This window comes from Trachurus japonicus, chromosome 12 (genome assembly GCF_045865225.1).
Source record: "Trachurus japonicus isolate A0001 chromosome 12, Traja_1.0".
Lineage (NCBI taxonomy): Eukaryota > Metazoa > Chordata > Actinopteri > Carangiformes > Carangidae > Trachurus > Trachurus japonicus.
Genome location: NC_140918.1, coordinates 28,081,908 through 28,097,480, shown reverse-complemented (window position 1 = coordinate 28,097,480; position 15,573 = coordinate 28,081,908). Strand labels below are relative to the sequence as shown.

General features: G+C 41.2%; 2 protein-coding genes across 3 annotated transcripts in view; one reads left to right on the top strand and one right to left on the bottom strand.

Moving 5' to 3' along the window:
- Positions 1-5,871, top strand: part of slc12a2 (solute carrier family 12 member 2) — a 92,723-nt gene extending 86,852 nt beyond the window's left edge. Inside the window, exons 24-27 of one of the 2 annotated variants that reach the window (XM_085794135.1) lie at positions 530-616; positions 2,126-2,261; positions 2,541-2,608; positions 4,167-5,871. In XM_085794135.1, coding sequence (XP_085650261.1) covers positions 530-616; positions 2,126-2,261; positions 2,541-2,608; positions 4,167-4,302 — 427 coding nt within the window. In that variant the 3' untranslated portion in view covers positions 4,303-5,871. The remainder of the gene's footprint in view (positions 1-529; positions 617-2,125; positions 2,262-2,540; positions 2,609-4,166) is intronic. The other variant, XM_085794136.1, reaches the window with a different exon arrangement.
- A 4,209-nt stretch (positions 5,872-10,080) lies between these two features.
- Positions 10,081-14,420, bottom strand: minar2 (membrane integral NOTCH2 associated receptor 2). Its single transcript, XM_085792459.1, has 3 exons — positions 14,180-14,420; positions 12,859-13,095; positions 10,081-10,325 (listed from the first exon to the last, which is right to left on the bottom strand). The coding sequence occupies exons 1-3, from the start codon at positions 14,324-14,326 to the stop codon at positions 10,125-10,127; spliced, it is 585 nt and encodes a 194-aa protein (XP_085648585.1). The 5' UTR covers positions 14,327-14,420; the 3' UTR covers positions 10,081-10,124.
- Between the last annotated feature and the right edge of the window lie 1,153 nt (positions 14,421-15,573).

Below are 15,573 nucleotides of genomic sequence, written 5' to 3'. Positions count from 1 at the left end.
CACCGTTATTTTATAACACCGTTATTCCCGTCACTGGTGGTGAGACACCAGATGTGCACACCAACACCTGGTATGATCTGTGCACTGACTCACACACGGCTCAGACCAGTAGCACAGATAATAAATAAAACATTCCAAATATTTATTACACAACGTTAAATGATTTATATTGGCTAAGAGATGAATAAGAAGTGACAGAGGCTGGAACATGGCAGAGGTTCAGCAGCTGGAACCTGCTGAGAGCTCTCCACACCTGACGGATGATGCTTTCCTGCACTTTGCTGCTTCTTTGAAGTTGAACTCAGAGGAAATGACTCTCACACACACAACATGCCGCAGTAAACCGTCTCCCACCTGCGCCGTCCTCGCGGAGACTCCACCATCAAACAGATGTTTAAAGCGGCGTCTCGTTCCTCTCAGGACGACTCGGCTGCTCTTATCTCCGTCCGCAGCTCCCGGCACCGAAGATCTCTTCCAGATGTTTCCTTGTATTTATCTGAAAGCTCTTTATTTCTCTCTCTCTGTGCAGGATGGCCACGCTGCTGAGCAAGTTCAGGATAGACTTCTCGGACATCACCGTGCTGGGAGACGTCAACACCAAGCCCAAGAAGGAGCAGTAAGTCCTCCGCAATAAAGTTCAAACGGCAGAGCTGAGTCGTGTTTGAACCGTCAGTCCTACAGATAACACCCCGCTATATTACATGTCTTTATAGCACCGGTTCTGTTGAGACTGTTTCAGTCCCTTTGCTGATTATTTAATGAGTTCACTTTCTTGGCCCCAGTGGGGCAATTAGCCGTGCAGCAACGGGAGCCAAAAACATACAATATACAAACATGAAACATTTATCACTGCACAGAAATACAACCAATAGCATAAATACTCAATTTGTAAAATTATTCTTTAGCTGAAGAGATTTGAACCAACAAATGAAAGAAAATGTGATCAGACTCAAAAAAAGGATAGAACATGGTCATCAGGGTCAAGTCAACCTGGAACAATTTCTGGAACAATTTCTATATTCTGTCCGTCACTGTGCTGTCAGGAGTGGGCTGCAAAGTTTTGTTGATTTTTTATTATCATTTTTTGTGTTAACTGTGTGAAATCAGCTCCTCCTGCAGATGTTTCACCTTAAAAGTAATATAATAATAATAATGCATTTTATTCATATAGCACTTTTCAAGCAAGTGCACAAAGTGCTTTACTGATAAAACATTAGAGAAAAAGAATGAAAAGAAAGAAAACCCCATGTAACCTTCCTCCCTTTGAAGTCACATAACAAAGTGAGGCTACGACCGTCGAGTCACTAGAAGCAGGTGACTTGAGACCAAACTGGGTCAGTGACAAATAAGGGTTGGCAAGATGAGCAATTCAGAAATATCTTTAAACATTATTTTAAAAGCATGCATCTGTATTCATGTTGGTTTTATGTCATTTGAAATGACATTTGAACCATTTTTTTAAAAACGTAAGTTTTAAAAGACTGAATGCCCCTGAAAACGTCCAGTGGTGTAACCACGAAGGAATGATATTTTATCCTAAGTGTACTTCTAAAAAATATACTTGAAATAGATTTTTTGCTGTGTTTCTATATTTAAATTTTAATGCATTTTGGTAATACTGGGCAGGACATATCCTAAAAACACAGCCTTTTTTCTAAATTACGTGACAAATTATGAAGAATTTTATCAAGAAACATAGTGTTGCATTGCAAAAGTGAATTACATTGATCCCACACTTGAGTCCAGATGTATTTTTCCTGTATAAAGTCAGATTTTTATGAAAAAATACCAGTTACACCACTTGACAGTGGGTTGCATCACGTCATTGACCCGGTAACTTGATATTATTTAAGAGGAAGCAGCTGGAAACATCTGGTGAGACGAGAAAATGAAAGAAGCAGATTCATAACATAATGACGTGAGTGTTGTCAGATCCAGTTAATGTCTAAAGTCCACAGCTGAGAACAGCACTGGGCTGTACGACAAGATCAGTGAACACAAACATGACATCATCAACACAACATGATGGTCCACTGTGAATCCATTCAGCATCATAGAGCAGGATCAGTAGATTTTTCCACCTGTCCTCACTAACCGTGTGTGTGTGTGTGTGTGTGTTGTGCAGCGTGTCGGCCTTCGAGGAGCTGATCGAGCCGTATCGGCTGAAGGAGGACGACATGGAGCAGGAGGCGGCCGAGAGGCTAAAGAACAGTGAACCGTGGAGGATCACAGACAACGAGCTGGAGCTGTACCGCGCCAAGGTCAGCCCCCCCACCCCTCCACCCCTCCACCCCCCACTCCCCCAGCTCACTGCATCTCACTGTATCAGTCTTATCAGGGTTTGAACCTGCAGCTTCAAACGCTGCGTCGGTGTTTAACAGAGGTTTCTAAGTGGCAGCTATCAGAGTGTCCTCAGGGCAGCCGACATGGCTCTGACTCAGACTAACAGCACAACAGCATGAGCAGCAGCAGCAGCTGATAATTATCTGGTAAGTTGAGACCTGAGTGTTTGAACCCGTGTTTGTTTGTTTTGTCTCCAGACTAATCGTCAGATCAGACTCAACGAGCTACTGAAGGAGCACTCGAGCACGGCCAACCTCATCGTCATGTAAGCTGCTCTCTCTCTCTCTCTGTGTGTGTGTGTGTGTGTGTGTGTGTGTGTGTGTGTGTGTGTGTGTGTGTTGTCAGTTTCACCAACAGTAGTTATGTTCCCTCTGAAATGACACTCCAGTCATGTGGACATGTTGACTGAAGTTTAATCCTTTATCAGGCAAAGATCCACATTCAGTATCTCATTACTGACAAATAAACAAGTAACTCCAGTGTGAGCTGAGTACATGGGGCGCCTTACAGCTCACTGGGTTGAGCAGGCGCCCCGTATGCAGAGGCTTTAGTCCTCACCGCAGCGGCCCCAGTCTGATTCCACCAGCGGCCCTTTGCTGCATGTTAAACCCCCTCTCTCTATATGTCCTGTCAATTAAAGACAGAAAAGCCCCAAAAATACTTTTAAAAAAGTGCACTTTTTAAAAAGCTAAGTGCACAAGTTTAGAATAAAGACTTTTTATACCTTTAAAAAAAGAAAATAATAATTTTTCCAAATTGTTTTGTATATATATCTTTTGGAAAAGCTACTACCTTTGATGAAGACTTCATTGACCTTGATTTGCAGTGAAGAGAAGAACATATTTTAAAAAAGTGAAAAAGAAAAAGAAAAAATAATAATACAAGGGAGAGATTTGGAATTTCCATATATTTCGTGAGTGCCCTATAAAGGGTTAAAGGAGAACTATTCTGCCCCCTTTCCACAAATTAAAATAGTTCCCAGGTGACATGTTTTGGTCAAAATCCCCCAAGGGTCAAACATCACAGCTCTTTTCATCCTCTAAACAGTCCTGTTCAGAACGGCTGGTTTTAGTGCCTGTCCCTTTAAATGCAAATGAACCACTGCTTGCCCCGCCCCTTCTACTGCTACCAGGTAGGGGTGGTGTTATGCAAATTAGAATCCTAGTTACATCACTGAAAGACAACTGAGGGAACAGCTCATAAAACTACATGGATTTCAACCTAGGGAGCCTGCACAGCCTTGCAGATTTTTTTGTCAATTCAAGAAGCAGTACAAACACCCAGATATATGTTAAAGAGCCTTCAAAAAGTGATATTTCCATAATATGTCCCCTTTAAACCCCTTCTCTCTATATCCCCATATCCTATCCCTCTACAGCTATCCTATCAATTAAAGACAGAAAATACTACCAAAATACTTTTAAAAAGTGTAAGCTAAGTGCATAAGTTTAGAATAAGTACTTTTTACATTTTTTTTTTAATTGTTCCTTTAACTCTATCTGTGTATTTTTTTAAATAGTTTTATATATTTTGGAAAAACTATTACCTTTGATGAAGAGCCATATGTGGTAACTTCATTGACCGAGCACTCTTCACTCTTCATGTTCTTTATATAAACTTTGAATACTTTGTTTTGTGATCCATTTAGCACAGTCTGGCCTTTATGTCTGATGAGAGCCAATCAGGAGTGGAAGTCATTCCCAATAGACTAATTTCTCCTCATCCTGCCAACTGAGTTTTCAAACTGAAACTGATCCAAACTATTTTCTACCTCTTCTTGATAACCCATACTGACTGGCTCCCTCTCCTCTCCCTCTGTGCAGGAGTCTGCCTCTGGCCAGGAAGGGAGCTGTGTCCAGCGCTCTGTACATGGCCTGGTTGGAGGTGCTGTCCAAGGACCTGCCGCCCATCCTGCTGGTGCGCGGCAACCACCAGAGCGTCCTCACCTTCTACTCTTAAAATGCACACGCGGATGAAAATCAAAGTTTTTAAGTCACAATACCCCCTGTCTGTCTCTGGGTGCAGACACACACATACATACACACACACACACATACACACATCCCAGCTCCAGTCCACACCTCAAGGTGCACCACATAAAACTACAGAGACGGTTAAAACCTCACACACACACAACACACAGCTACTGATGGAAACGACGCTGGTAATGTTAATAAAGCTGAAGGAAGAGATGGCGGTTGAGACGTGTAAATGCCCCACAAGTGATGGAGGAAGGTCGGGGTCGGGGTCGGGGGTCGGGGTGGGTGAGGGTTGTGACGTCGCCCGCTCTGCTCCTTTTCTTTCACCTCTTTCCAAAAATGTCTGGATTTTTTCTCCTGTAGCTTGAGTTTCTTTCCCAAAAAAACGAAAAACAACAACAACAAAAAAAAATCTCCTCTTCAGTTTTGTCAAAGTTGATTTCTCTCAGGCTCCGAGACCAGTCGTGCACAAAGTTCACGTTGTCGTCCTCATGAATCTCTTGATGTCATTACCTGTCGAGTCGGTCGGACCGGTCGTCGTCGTCGTCGCCGTTGTTGTTTGTGATGCAGCAATAAATCACCCCGTTGTTTAGTTTTTTTTCCTCAAGTCCTGAGATAGAACCATGCAGAATGCTTTGCAACACCTTCTAAAGCCTTATGGATGTGCCTTCCAGTTGAATCAGAAGAAATAATCTCTATCCAGATTGACAGTAGTACCTATTATATTGGTGGATAATAGTTAGTTTTATTGAGTTTTTAATGTGATTCCTTCTTTAGTTGGAGCGTTTGTTGTTAATCCCGGTGGATTGCATGGATTTAATGAAGGGTGTCCACTTGATTGCAGAAAGAACTTTTCTCTGTCGACGCTCTAGCGTTTTTCACTTCTAGTTACATTTCTGGGGTCTTCCTTTTAGTGGAGCCGGTGGATGTTTCCACCTCAGCCGCTCCACACGATTTATGTTTAGCCTGAAAATCTAGTACGTGCGTCTTAAATTAAAGATTTTTTTTTCTTTAGGCGGAGGGGCTTAGTTTCTCTTGAGGCGAACTCTCCTATGTAGCTGCTGATTGACTGAATGATCTGTTCCTTTGTGTTTCTGTGTCCACATGTTCTTTCCCTGTGAAGAAAAACGGCTCTGCCCAACGAAAACTTTGCCTTAACGCTACGACGATTAACAACTTGTCACGAGTTCCTTTCTCCTCTTATAAGCCATACTGGCTGGACGACGGTTATGTGGGTAAATTCAGACGATGACGATCCATTGGTAAACGTGTTAGCATAGCACGGCTGTCTTCTGTTACTGTATTATGCATCTTTTTTCATTTTTTTTCTTCCCATAAGTCCAACAACAGTGGTAGTTTTTTTTTTTTTTGTTAGAGCGCTGACGCCGTCTCCCACTCCCAGACGGGGCAGAGCGAGAGAACGAATGACGCGCAGGCTTCTCCCAGCAGGGACGGCCTGCTAACAGGAAGAATGTGACATGAGAATGTGTCCAGGCTGAGTAAAGCTATACCTCTATGCATATGATCTTGTGTTGCATCAGTACGTGTATTTTTTCTTTTAAAAAAGTCCCATCTCTCCTTCACGTCAGGCGCGTCTTTTTATCCTTGAATCATTTCACTGAACAGCACTGGCGCTGCGGCTCCAGGAGAAGCCCAGTCCACCATTTCCACAGTTGGAGACACTGAACAGCATCCCATGTATTATCTGTGACCTGAACCCAACAGCTTCCTTGCTGCTGCTGCTGCTGCTGCTGCTTTTCTGGAGAAGCAAAGTTACACTTGTTTTCTTTTTTTAAAAAAACAGGCGTGTTCAGACTGAACGTTGACGTCGCTGCTCGTGAAATCGCTGCACAGATGCAAATGGAGGCAGAGACACGTTTGCATGAGTTTTAAATGTCCCTGCACTAAGACGGATCCTGAGGTTTGATTTCCTCCGAGGAACGTCGTCGCGTCCGGTCTGAACGCCATCAGTTCTACTCGCCCTGAGAAAACGATCGGGGGTGTGCAGGCAGTGTGAGCAGGACGAGCTTCTCCTGCCGGTCCCGTTTGTTTCAAACAGTTCAGGCCGGAGCTGGAGATCCATAATCGATTATCCATCAGAAACTGCCACAAATCTAATGGAATAAAACAGGGTTCTTTTTATCCGTAAACCTCCATGCCTCCCCCCGCCGCCCCCTTCTTCAGAACCGGTTTTAGCATTTATCCTGTTACTTTGATGTATCCTGTCTGTTACTGTATGCAACTTGAGAAGAAGAATGTGACAATGCTTAGGTTAGTTGAATGTACTGTATAATACTGAACACTACGGCTAGGAAGTAGCACACACGGCTTCCTCCTCTCTTTCCGTTCCCTTGTATATGACCTGTAGTTAGCACAGAGCAGCATGCTGCGTCGGCTTCACCCAGCTGGTAGCGCTGGCAACGGCTACATCCCATCACTCGGCGCTCTGCATCATGAGCGCACATATACATTCAGTACATACATGTTGACTTATATGCTCACTGGTGTATTCAATATACCCTAAATAAACTTTTTTAAAAACCTTTTCAAAGTGCAGTCAAAGACCATCACTGGTTCATTTATAGGAGGCACAAGCCCCGCCCCCCAAAATCTTAACTGCAAAAACTCAATATCTTCTTATTTCTAGTCAGAATGTCTCATTTCTAGTCAAAACTACAGTAATCTCTTTCCACAAAAATTAACTTGTTTTTAGATCATTTTCATTGTTTCAAACACATTTTCACTTGAAATAAGTAGAAAAATCTCCCAGTGAAAGCAAGTTTTTTTGTGCTTGTAATAAGAAAGAAACACTTGCCCCACTATCAGATTATTTTAATAAGTAAAAAGTGTCTTAAAATAAGCTACTTTTTAAGTATAATGAGATAGAAATAAGACAAATATTCTTGGTAAGATTTTTAGTTTTTGCAGTGTACCTCTGGTCGGACCAGTTTTTAAAAACCTGTAAATCTGCTTTATGAAAGTTCAACACTACACATACAAAAAAAACAAAAAAAAACTGCAGCAACCAGTGTTGAATCCTGTTGTGCAGCACGTTGACCTCCTGTCTCCTAACATGCTGTAAGGTCACGCACTGTAGGAGGTTTTTTTTTTTTTGGGGGGTGGGGGGGCGCTGTCGTGAACAAGATCAAACAAGAGTGTATCTTTAAAGTCGGTTCAGTGTGTCTGAGCTCACCCTCCATCGCTGTTAGAGAGCAACATTACAAACAAGAACACGGGTTACTCTATATTTGTACATTTAAATAAAAGAGAAAAAAAAACAACAACTATATCTATACACATATAAATGTATCAGTCTGAGCTGGAGGGGATCTTTTGTCTTTAATATGTAACTTTCAACGAAACTTTAAAGATCCTCCTGTTGACATTGTGTAACCAAATAATAGTGTTTGTGTGTTTTCTTCATTTATGTCCTGATAGGTAGACTCTGAAGCTTGTCTGATAATATACTGTGTTCTCTGAAGAAAAACCAAATGTCACCTGTGCTCATACGTCGGCCGCCGCGTCACGTGACATCCCTCGAATCATTCTGTCCTTCTTTTGCCAAAGCCCCCCCCCCCCTTTTCTCTCCAGTCCCCCCCACCCCCCTCCCACCACCCCCCCTCTCTGTCATGTGTTGAGCCATGATGATGGATAACAGTGTAACAAAAAAATCCATAAACTGGTCTTAATATCTCATGGTGGTGGGCGCCAGGTCCACACTGCAAACTTCAACTAACCTGTAAATAAACTTTGTAGTCTAATGACATAAATTAAGGGAGTGGAAAAACTATGTCGAATTTCAATATGGAGAAAGATATTTATTTTAGTTTAGACTCTTCTCCGCTTTTTTTTTTCTTTTCTGTCTTTAATATTTTGGTTTTAGTTATAAGTTAATTTGCATGTTGATTTTTTTTTTTCTTTTGTTGCCTTTTTGATTTTAGCAGATTGTCTCTCTCTTTTCTCTTTGAGTCTGTGTATTTCTATCTTTTTTCACTGCCTGTTGAAGAAGAGACATCACGACAAAGGCAGATCAAACCTGTTTTCTCCTGCTTTCACACACACACATGTGGATGGAGTCGACCCAGCCGGTTGAAGCAGTAATGTTTTGATACACTGTACTGTTAACAGTTACAGATATGCTTTTTCTAACATTTTAACATTTATGATTACCAATACTTTGTACATCTTTATTGCAATAAATAAAATAAAATCAGTTACATTTGAAGTCTCCTTCTGTGCTCAGTGCTGTCATTACAATGTGTTTATAGACGGTTACTACAAAAACAGCTGCCCCTTCCTGTCTGCTGTTAGACACCAAAGAGACCAAACTCTTTTTGTACTAGGCTTTAAAACATGTTTATTCTGCTGTAGAGTTGGACGTTTTAAAGGGATAGTTCAACATTTTGTCAAATTCGCCTATTGCCATAATCCCTATAGTCATAGCAGTAGGTTCATTACCTTTAATTATCGGTGCATGTTGTTTTGAGATCTGCAGGGCAGAGACGTGAGCTGCTCAGTGAACACAATGGAGGTGAATGGTACAGATCCCCTGTCCCTCATCAAACTCATCAAATACACAACACGTGTCGTACCATTCACCTCCATTGTGTTCACTGAGCAGGTCACGTCTCTGCCCCGCAGATCTCAAAACAACATGCACCGATAATTAAAGGTAATGAACCTACTGCTATGACTATAGCGGTGTTTTTCAACTTTGGGGTTGGGACCCCATGTGGGGTCACCTGGAATTCAAATGGGGTCGCCTGAAATGTCCAGTAATTGATTTGAAATCATTACTGATAAAAACATTTTTTAAACTTATTATTATTCTTTTTTAAAAAATGATTAAAAGCACCACACACAATTCTAAACAACTATATTCTATACTTTCACTTTCTCAAATTCAAATCGAGTTCAAATAAAATGCAGCATATAAATATATCTGAGCTGGTTCATCTTGATTGACGGGGTCGACCAGAAATTTGTGATGCCAAAGGCGAATTTGCCAAAATGTTGAACTATCCCTTTAACATGGGAGTCTATGGGGACTGGATCACTGCTGGAGACTCACTCTAGAAACAGAGGAACTGCAGCTTCTATTACTTGAGAGAGTTTGGTGCTGTAGCTCACCAGAGAGACGTGAAGCTGTCTCTTCTCACCACAGTAGAGTGGAGTGCTTATCTGAGTGACCGGAGCTCCAGACTGTCTGAGAAATCAGTAAGATGAAGTGTTTTTTCATTGTGATGTTTGATGTGAATGTGAACTGAAACTTCTGACTTGTATCTACAGAGATTTGTGCACTGAGCTGCTGCCAGCTGATTGGCTGATTGGATAAATAAATCAGCAGGTGTTCCTTGTGAAGTAACTACAAAAATATACAAATTTCGAATATTTACATGGAGCCTCGAGTGCTTAGAAATATAAAATATAGAGGCAGAGAGCAGCAGTGGCAACAGCAGTAGTTTTCATTCAGGATAACAAAATGATTTTCTTGATTATGAGAAAATGACATCATGATCATTAGAAAAACAAATCTGCTCCTGTGTTTGGTTCTGAAGGCTTTACATTAACTCAACACCTTAAAGATCTCACTGTCCTCACATGCTGAAAGAGATATTGTTCTGTTGATACCTGTGAGCACACAGTGGACAGACATCACTGCAGCAGGTTACACCACTAGAGGGCAGCAAACACTGGCCTTTCACTTCATGCTACCTAACGTGTAGAGCAACTATTCTCTTGTCTGGCCCGAGTCCATCATGACCTCATGTCTCCGATTTGTCATTTATGACACTTGATCCATCAGTTTTTCTTCTGCAGAACCACCACTGGTACAACAATGACAACAAGAAGCGCACAAACCGAGAAAATGACTAAAATCAGAACTTTACAAAGTCTTTTTCTTCTGTGTTCGGCCTCTGTCTTCTTCAGCAGGGAGTCGAATCCTGGTGTGTAGAGCTCCTCAAGCCAGAAGTCCATGTCTTTAGGAGTCTTCTCTTCCTCCTGACAGAAAAATAAAATGAGACTATAAACTATGAATCATCAACATGATTCACAAAAAGGTCTGAACTTCTACAGTCATTATTATCACTACATGCTGCTGAACATTAGACGTAGCCCCAAGGAAGATGTCTCTTAGGTTATGGTTGTTGATGATTTAAATCATTTAAAGCTGTAGTGTGTAACCTCTACATGTTAGTTACATACAAGCCAACTAGATGAGATAATAATAACTTGTAGCATTTTTCAGTATTCATTGTTTTCAATTTCAGTTGACTGGCGACATTCCTGCACTGTGCACAGGAAATGACGTGTTTTACCTCATGACAGGTACCAAGCCACAGGTAGAAACATGGCCGACAACCCCAAGACATGGTTCAGAAGTGGATTACTACTACAGAGAATAAGCCTGGTCGTTCACCAGAAGGAAAACAAGCAAAGAAAGAAAGTGACCAACGATTTCAAGAGCCCTGAGAGCAGAAACTGGACTGAGGGCAGAAAGACACAGATGTAAGTAGGATGTGTTGCCCCAGCATGTAGGTCACTGGACCTTGATAATGTATTGTGGTCTTGGAAATGGTGCTGAGTGTAATGTAATGTAATGTTAGCAACCAAGTATGGCAAGCCATTTTAACATTTAAAAGCCAAACTAGATATGCGTTGCAGATACTGTATCTGTAATTCAGTTTTGTCTCGTCAAAAAGAACATTTCAGATATCCACAACTACGTTCTTCCTAGGACAAATGACGTCACTTTTCCCATTCATGTGTATGGGGTTTGTCATTACAGATATCTACAATTCAGTTGCAGATATCTGCTGTGTGACTCACAGATATCTGTAACTGAATTACAACTAGTAGTAATTCCAGTTTGAGATATCTACAGTTGGATTCTGACTAGTCATAATTCCAGTTCAAGATATCCTTAATTCACCTCAATTACATGTCCCTTTTCAGATATCTTAAATAAAGTTTTGACTAGGCGAAATGATGTTGTAGATATCTGTCAATGGAATTATGACTAGTCAAAATGATGTTGTAGATATCTCAAACAGGAATTAGGAATAGTTATAATTCAGTTACAGATATCCATAATTCCCATAGCAAATATCTGCAGCTGAATTGTAGATATATGTAATAAATGGTAAAAGTGACGTCATTTGTCCTAGGAAGAATGTAGTTGCGGATATCTGAAATGTTCTTTTTGACTTACATACTGTATATCTTGTATGAAAAATCCAACTATTTAATATGTAATTAGACTAGTCAGAAAGACGTTGTTGATATCTACAATGTTGATTCCGGATAGTCCAACTTTAAATATTAAATCCACTTGCCATAACAAAGTGTTTCTACTAAACTGTTTGACAAAATGACTGACATCATGTCTGAGTAAAAACAACTCCGCGTTCTGTGTGAATTTGTTGCTGCTGTTGGTCGATGCAGCGACTTCACCGGTCAAAGGTTACCACGGTGACTCCACCTTAAGCCAACACGCAGATTTGCTTAATCACAGGAAGTGAATGTGTTATTCACTGCTCACAGCTTTTAATAGACTACTTATATTTTATCATTTTGAATCTAATTTTAACTTATACTAATGTAAATAGAAAGTGTTTGAGATTTTTTTTTTTAAGTAACTCAGTAAGTAGATTTTAAATTTCACAGATTTTAAAGAGTTACAGCTAGCCTATATCAATTTTAATAAATCTATATAATCTCCAATGCAATCATTTCTTCTGCTTTCTTTGATTATATGATAATGACACAATGTATCCACAACAATGATTGATCTACGTTATGTGCCAGGCCTGAAATAACGTTTTAGATTATTCATCACTACTATAAATAACATGAATTGAGCTGCTGAACAGTTACTGTTTACAACATGAAGTGGTCAGGTTTGATAGATGGAGACTTGTGGATAAAGTATACACAACATCCAAGTTTAAACAGAACCAAATGGAGTAACACTAACAGGACTGTGTGAGGATATTAATGAACTGGGCAGCGACGCCTCTATAAAAAACTAGTTTTGTCCAGAACTGAGTAATGACTCTACACTCCACAAGTTTCTTTCCTTATGTTACATAAACGTAAAATCAATGCTACATACAGAGAAACTGTTTAAACTGGTCTCTCAGTGGGATGAAGTTTACAGCTTCAGGTCAAACCAGCTGCTCTCATCTGTTTCGTGACCTAAGGCAAAACTTTGCTCTGGGCCTCAGTCGGCCCAGGCTGCACCCTGCACCTACACACCACCAGCCTCAGTAACACATGGCAACTCCAGTCTATCTTAAAACCACACACTTCTCCTCCGTGTCAACCAGTTTATAGTATTTTAAATACAAACATTTGGGCAGACTGTGTTGTGTTTGTAAAATATCAAAAATCATATGATCTACAATTAACCCATCCTGACATTAATTGCCCTAATAATCAATGTGGGGTGTTTCGTCCTACCCATAACCACCAATTACCCCTGACAATCATCCACTGCCTCCTCTTCCTCTTCCTCTTCCTCTCTCCACATTACCTTTAAATAAGTGGCCAGGTTGCCGTTGACGGTTTGCGTGTCGTACTCCTTGACGGTCCAGGAGGGCTTGGCCTTCTCGTAGTCTGCTGGGTCTACAGACCTCATGTCAGAGTAGAGGGGGTTCCTCTTGATGTTGGACTTGAAGGTGACAGGAGTGATGTGCTTCTCCAGGTATCTGTCCACAAACACCACAGGACTGTCCTCAGGGGACGGAGGAGACTTCACCCTGTGCTCCCTCTGTGGACACAAAGAGGAGTTCATTCACCATACATATACATATATGTGTGTGTGTGTGTGTGTGTGTGTGTATACCTTGTTATTATGCTTTCAATACTAACTCACAGATTCATATTCATGTTTTTATTTTAAACATGTACAGATACAGTGACTAGGGGGTTGCCATCTATAAACATACCTTGTTAACTGATACAATGCCAATATCAACAATGTCTGTCAACTGCATGATAATCATTCAGACAAGCTATTCAAATTGAGGTTTTCATTTTAAATGTCGAGATGAAAAAATATTTTTTAAATTGTCCAATCAACCCAAAATTTTGTGACACTCCGCACAAGCCGGAGTTGTTTTTTGAGGTAAATTCATGCAAAACTGCTGATGCGCATTCCTGTCAAGGGTCGTTTTTCGGCAAGCAGTCTCTGCATTTACCTCAAAAACAAGTCTGTCTCGTAACGTTCTGTTATTATCTCATAGCGTGGTGAATGTGCAGGTCACAACTTGTCCACCAGAGCGTTTTGGAGTTGTTGGATTGTGTATTTGATTAGTTTGATGAGGGAAACCAAGAAATCCCATGAGCCTCCATAGCGTAGCTCTGAGCAGCTCACGGCTCTGCTCCGCCGTTCTAAAAATAGCTTGCACCGACAATTAAAGGTAACAAACCTACTGCTATGACTATAGGGATTATGGCAACGGGCCAATTTGCAAAAATGTTGAACTATCCTTTTAGACCCATTACACTATAAATATACCAAAGCAGATATCCATGTGTGTATAGTGTAATGGGCCATAATCATTTGTCTCACCACACAAAGAACAGGCACTGTGAGGCTTAGAGCTGCACCTCATGTTGTTTCTGTCCTGCTCGCTACAGTACATGACTGTCAATCAAAGATGAGACCACACCCTGATCCTCCTGTTCCACTCACTACATCTACACAGGTCCAGACTGGGATGATGCTCTCTGCTCTGATACATGCATATCATGAATAGTGTGTTTGGATTTTGTTTTTCTATAATGTGCATTAATAAGTCAAAGAAGAGGAGAAAGAAGTCAGAGGAGCTCACACAGAGATGAACCCTTACCTGGGAGTAGACTCTGTTCTGCCAGTGTCTCTGACTGGTCATGACCGCTCCGACCTGGAACATTCCGTGTGTGGCCGGCAGCATCCCCACGTCCAGCTGCAGGAACTTCTCCGGGTGGTTGTTGTTGGGCAGAACGGAGATGTCCATCCTGTCCGACTGACTGTTTCACCTGTGTCCTGCCTGACTGAGTGGACTCACACATTACAACCTGCACGCTCTGCAATTATTCATGAGGAGCAAGATATTTATGCCCCTGTATCACTTGCAGGTGTGTGTAACCCAACCCTGCCATTAAGAGCCTGACGCACCAGTGTCAGCAGAGAGAGGGAGAGAGGGGGAGAGGGGGAGGCCTGGTGCTTCACCTCAGTCACCCGAGTGCTGTGTTATGTAAAACCTGCTGCTGAAGAAGAGTCTCACTTGTCTCAGGGTACGATCCCTGATCTCTGACATCATGCCTGCTGTGCCGTGCCGTGCCGTGCCGTGCCGTGCCGTGCCGTGCTAGATTCTGAGGATGATGATATCCAGCTTTGTGATCAGACCACTACTCACTGTTGACCTGCATTCCAGCTCATGACATAGTGAGATGAGGATGCTGAGAACTCATCAGCATATTTTGATGCAGTCTGCTGTGACTCCTCACGGCCACATGTTTCCTTTTCCTGTGGCGCCACCGTCAGGTCACAGTCTGAACTGAGACACAGGAAAATCCTACAACTGAGAGGACACATACAGTTAACCATGTCTGTGCCAGCCTCTTCTTTAATTACTATGACAAAGTGCATTTATAGTGGTTGTATGTTTGAATTCATATTTAGATTAATTTAAATGCACACATTGTTTGTTAATATAAATGCATACATATAGTAGCTATAATATATCTAAATAAATTAAATTTGGTATTTCTGTTCATTTAAGTTTTATTTATATCTTATTTTTACATTTATTGTGTGGACCCTTAACAACATCACCCATCACTGTAGCTTCCTGTTTAAATAAGGTGTGGTCAGGTGTAAACTCCCGGATCTGGATCTGGATCTGGATCTGGATCTGGATCTGGATCTGGATCTGGATCTGGATGAAATATTGCAGTTAAATTTGCACTGACTATTATTATTATTAAGGATAATTTAAAATTACTTTATCACAATCCCACTTTTTTTTTGTATATGTTACAACTTCATTACCAGTGAACTGACCATTAAGATACATAATTATCACAATCCCTTTGTGTGGGATTTTGATGCATAACATTGAGATTTCCAAACCTTTTATCAAAGAGGTAGCAGCACAAGTCATCTAAAATGATCACTCAGTCAGTTCAACATTTGGTCCATAAACGGTTTGACCTACAATCCAAAGATCACAGAGAAGAATCAAACCTTCAGGCCAAAGAG

What these genes read in the sequence shown, in the direction of transcription:
- minar2 (XM_085792459.1), bottom strand. Translation starts at nt 14,326, where the DNA reads ATGGACATCTCCGTTCTGCCCAACAACAACCACCCGGAGAAGTTCCTG. An exon ending in AGAACAGAGTCTACTCCCAG is followed by an intron (nt 13,096 to 14,179) that starts GTAAGGGTTCAT and finishes TTGTGTCCACAG; the next exon opens with AGGGAGCACAGGGTGAAGTC. An exon ending in ACCTGGCCACTTATTTAAAG is followed by an intron (nt 10,326 to 12,858) that starts GTAATGTGGAGA and finishes TTTTTCTGTCAG; the next exon opens with GAGGAAGAGAAGACTCCTAA.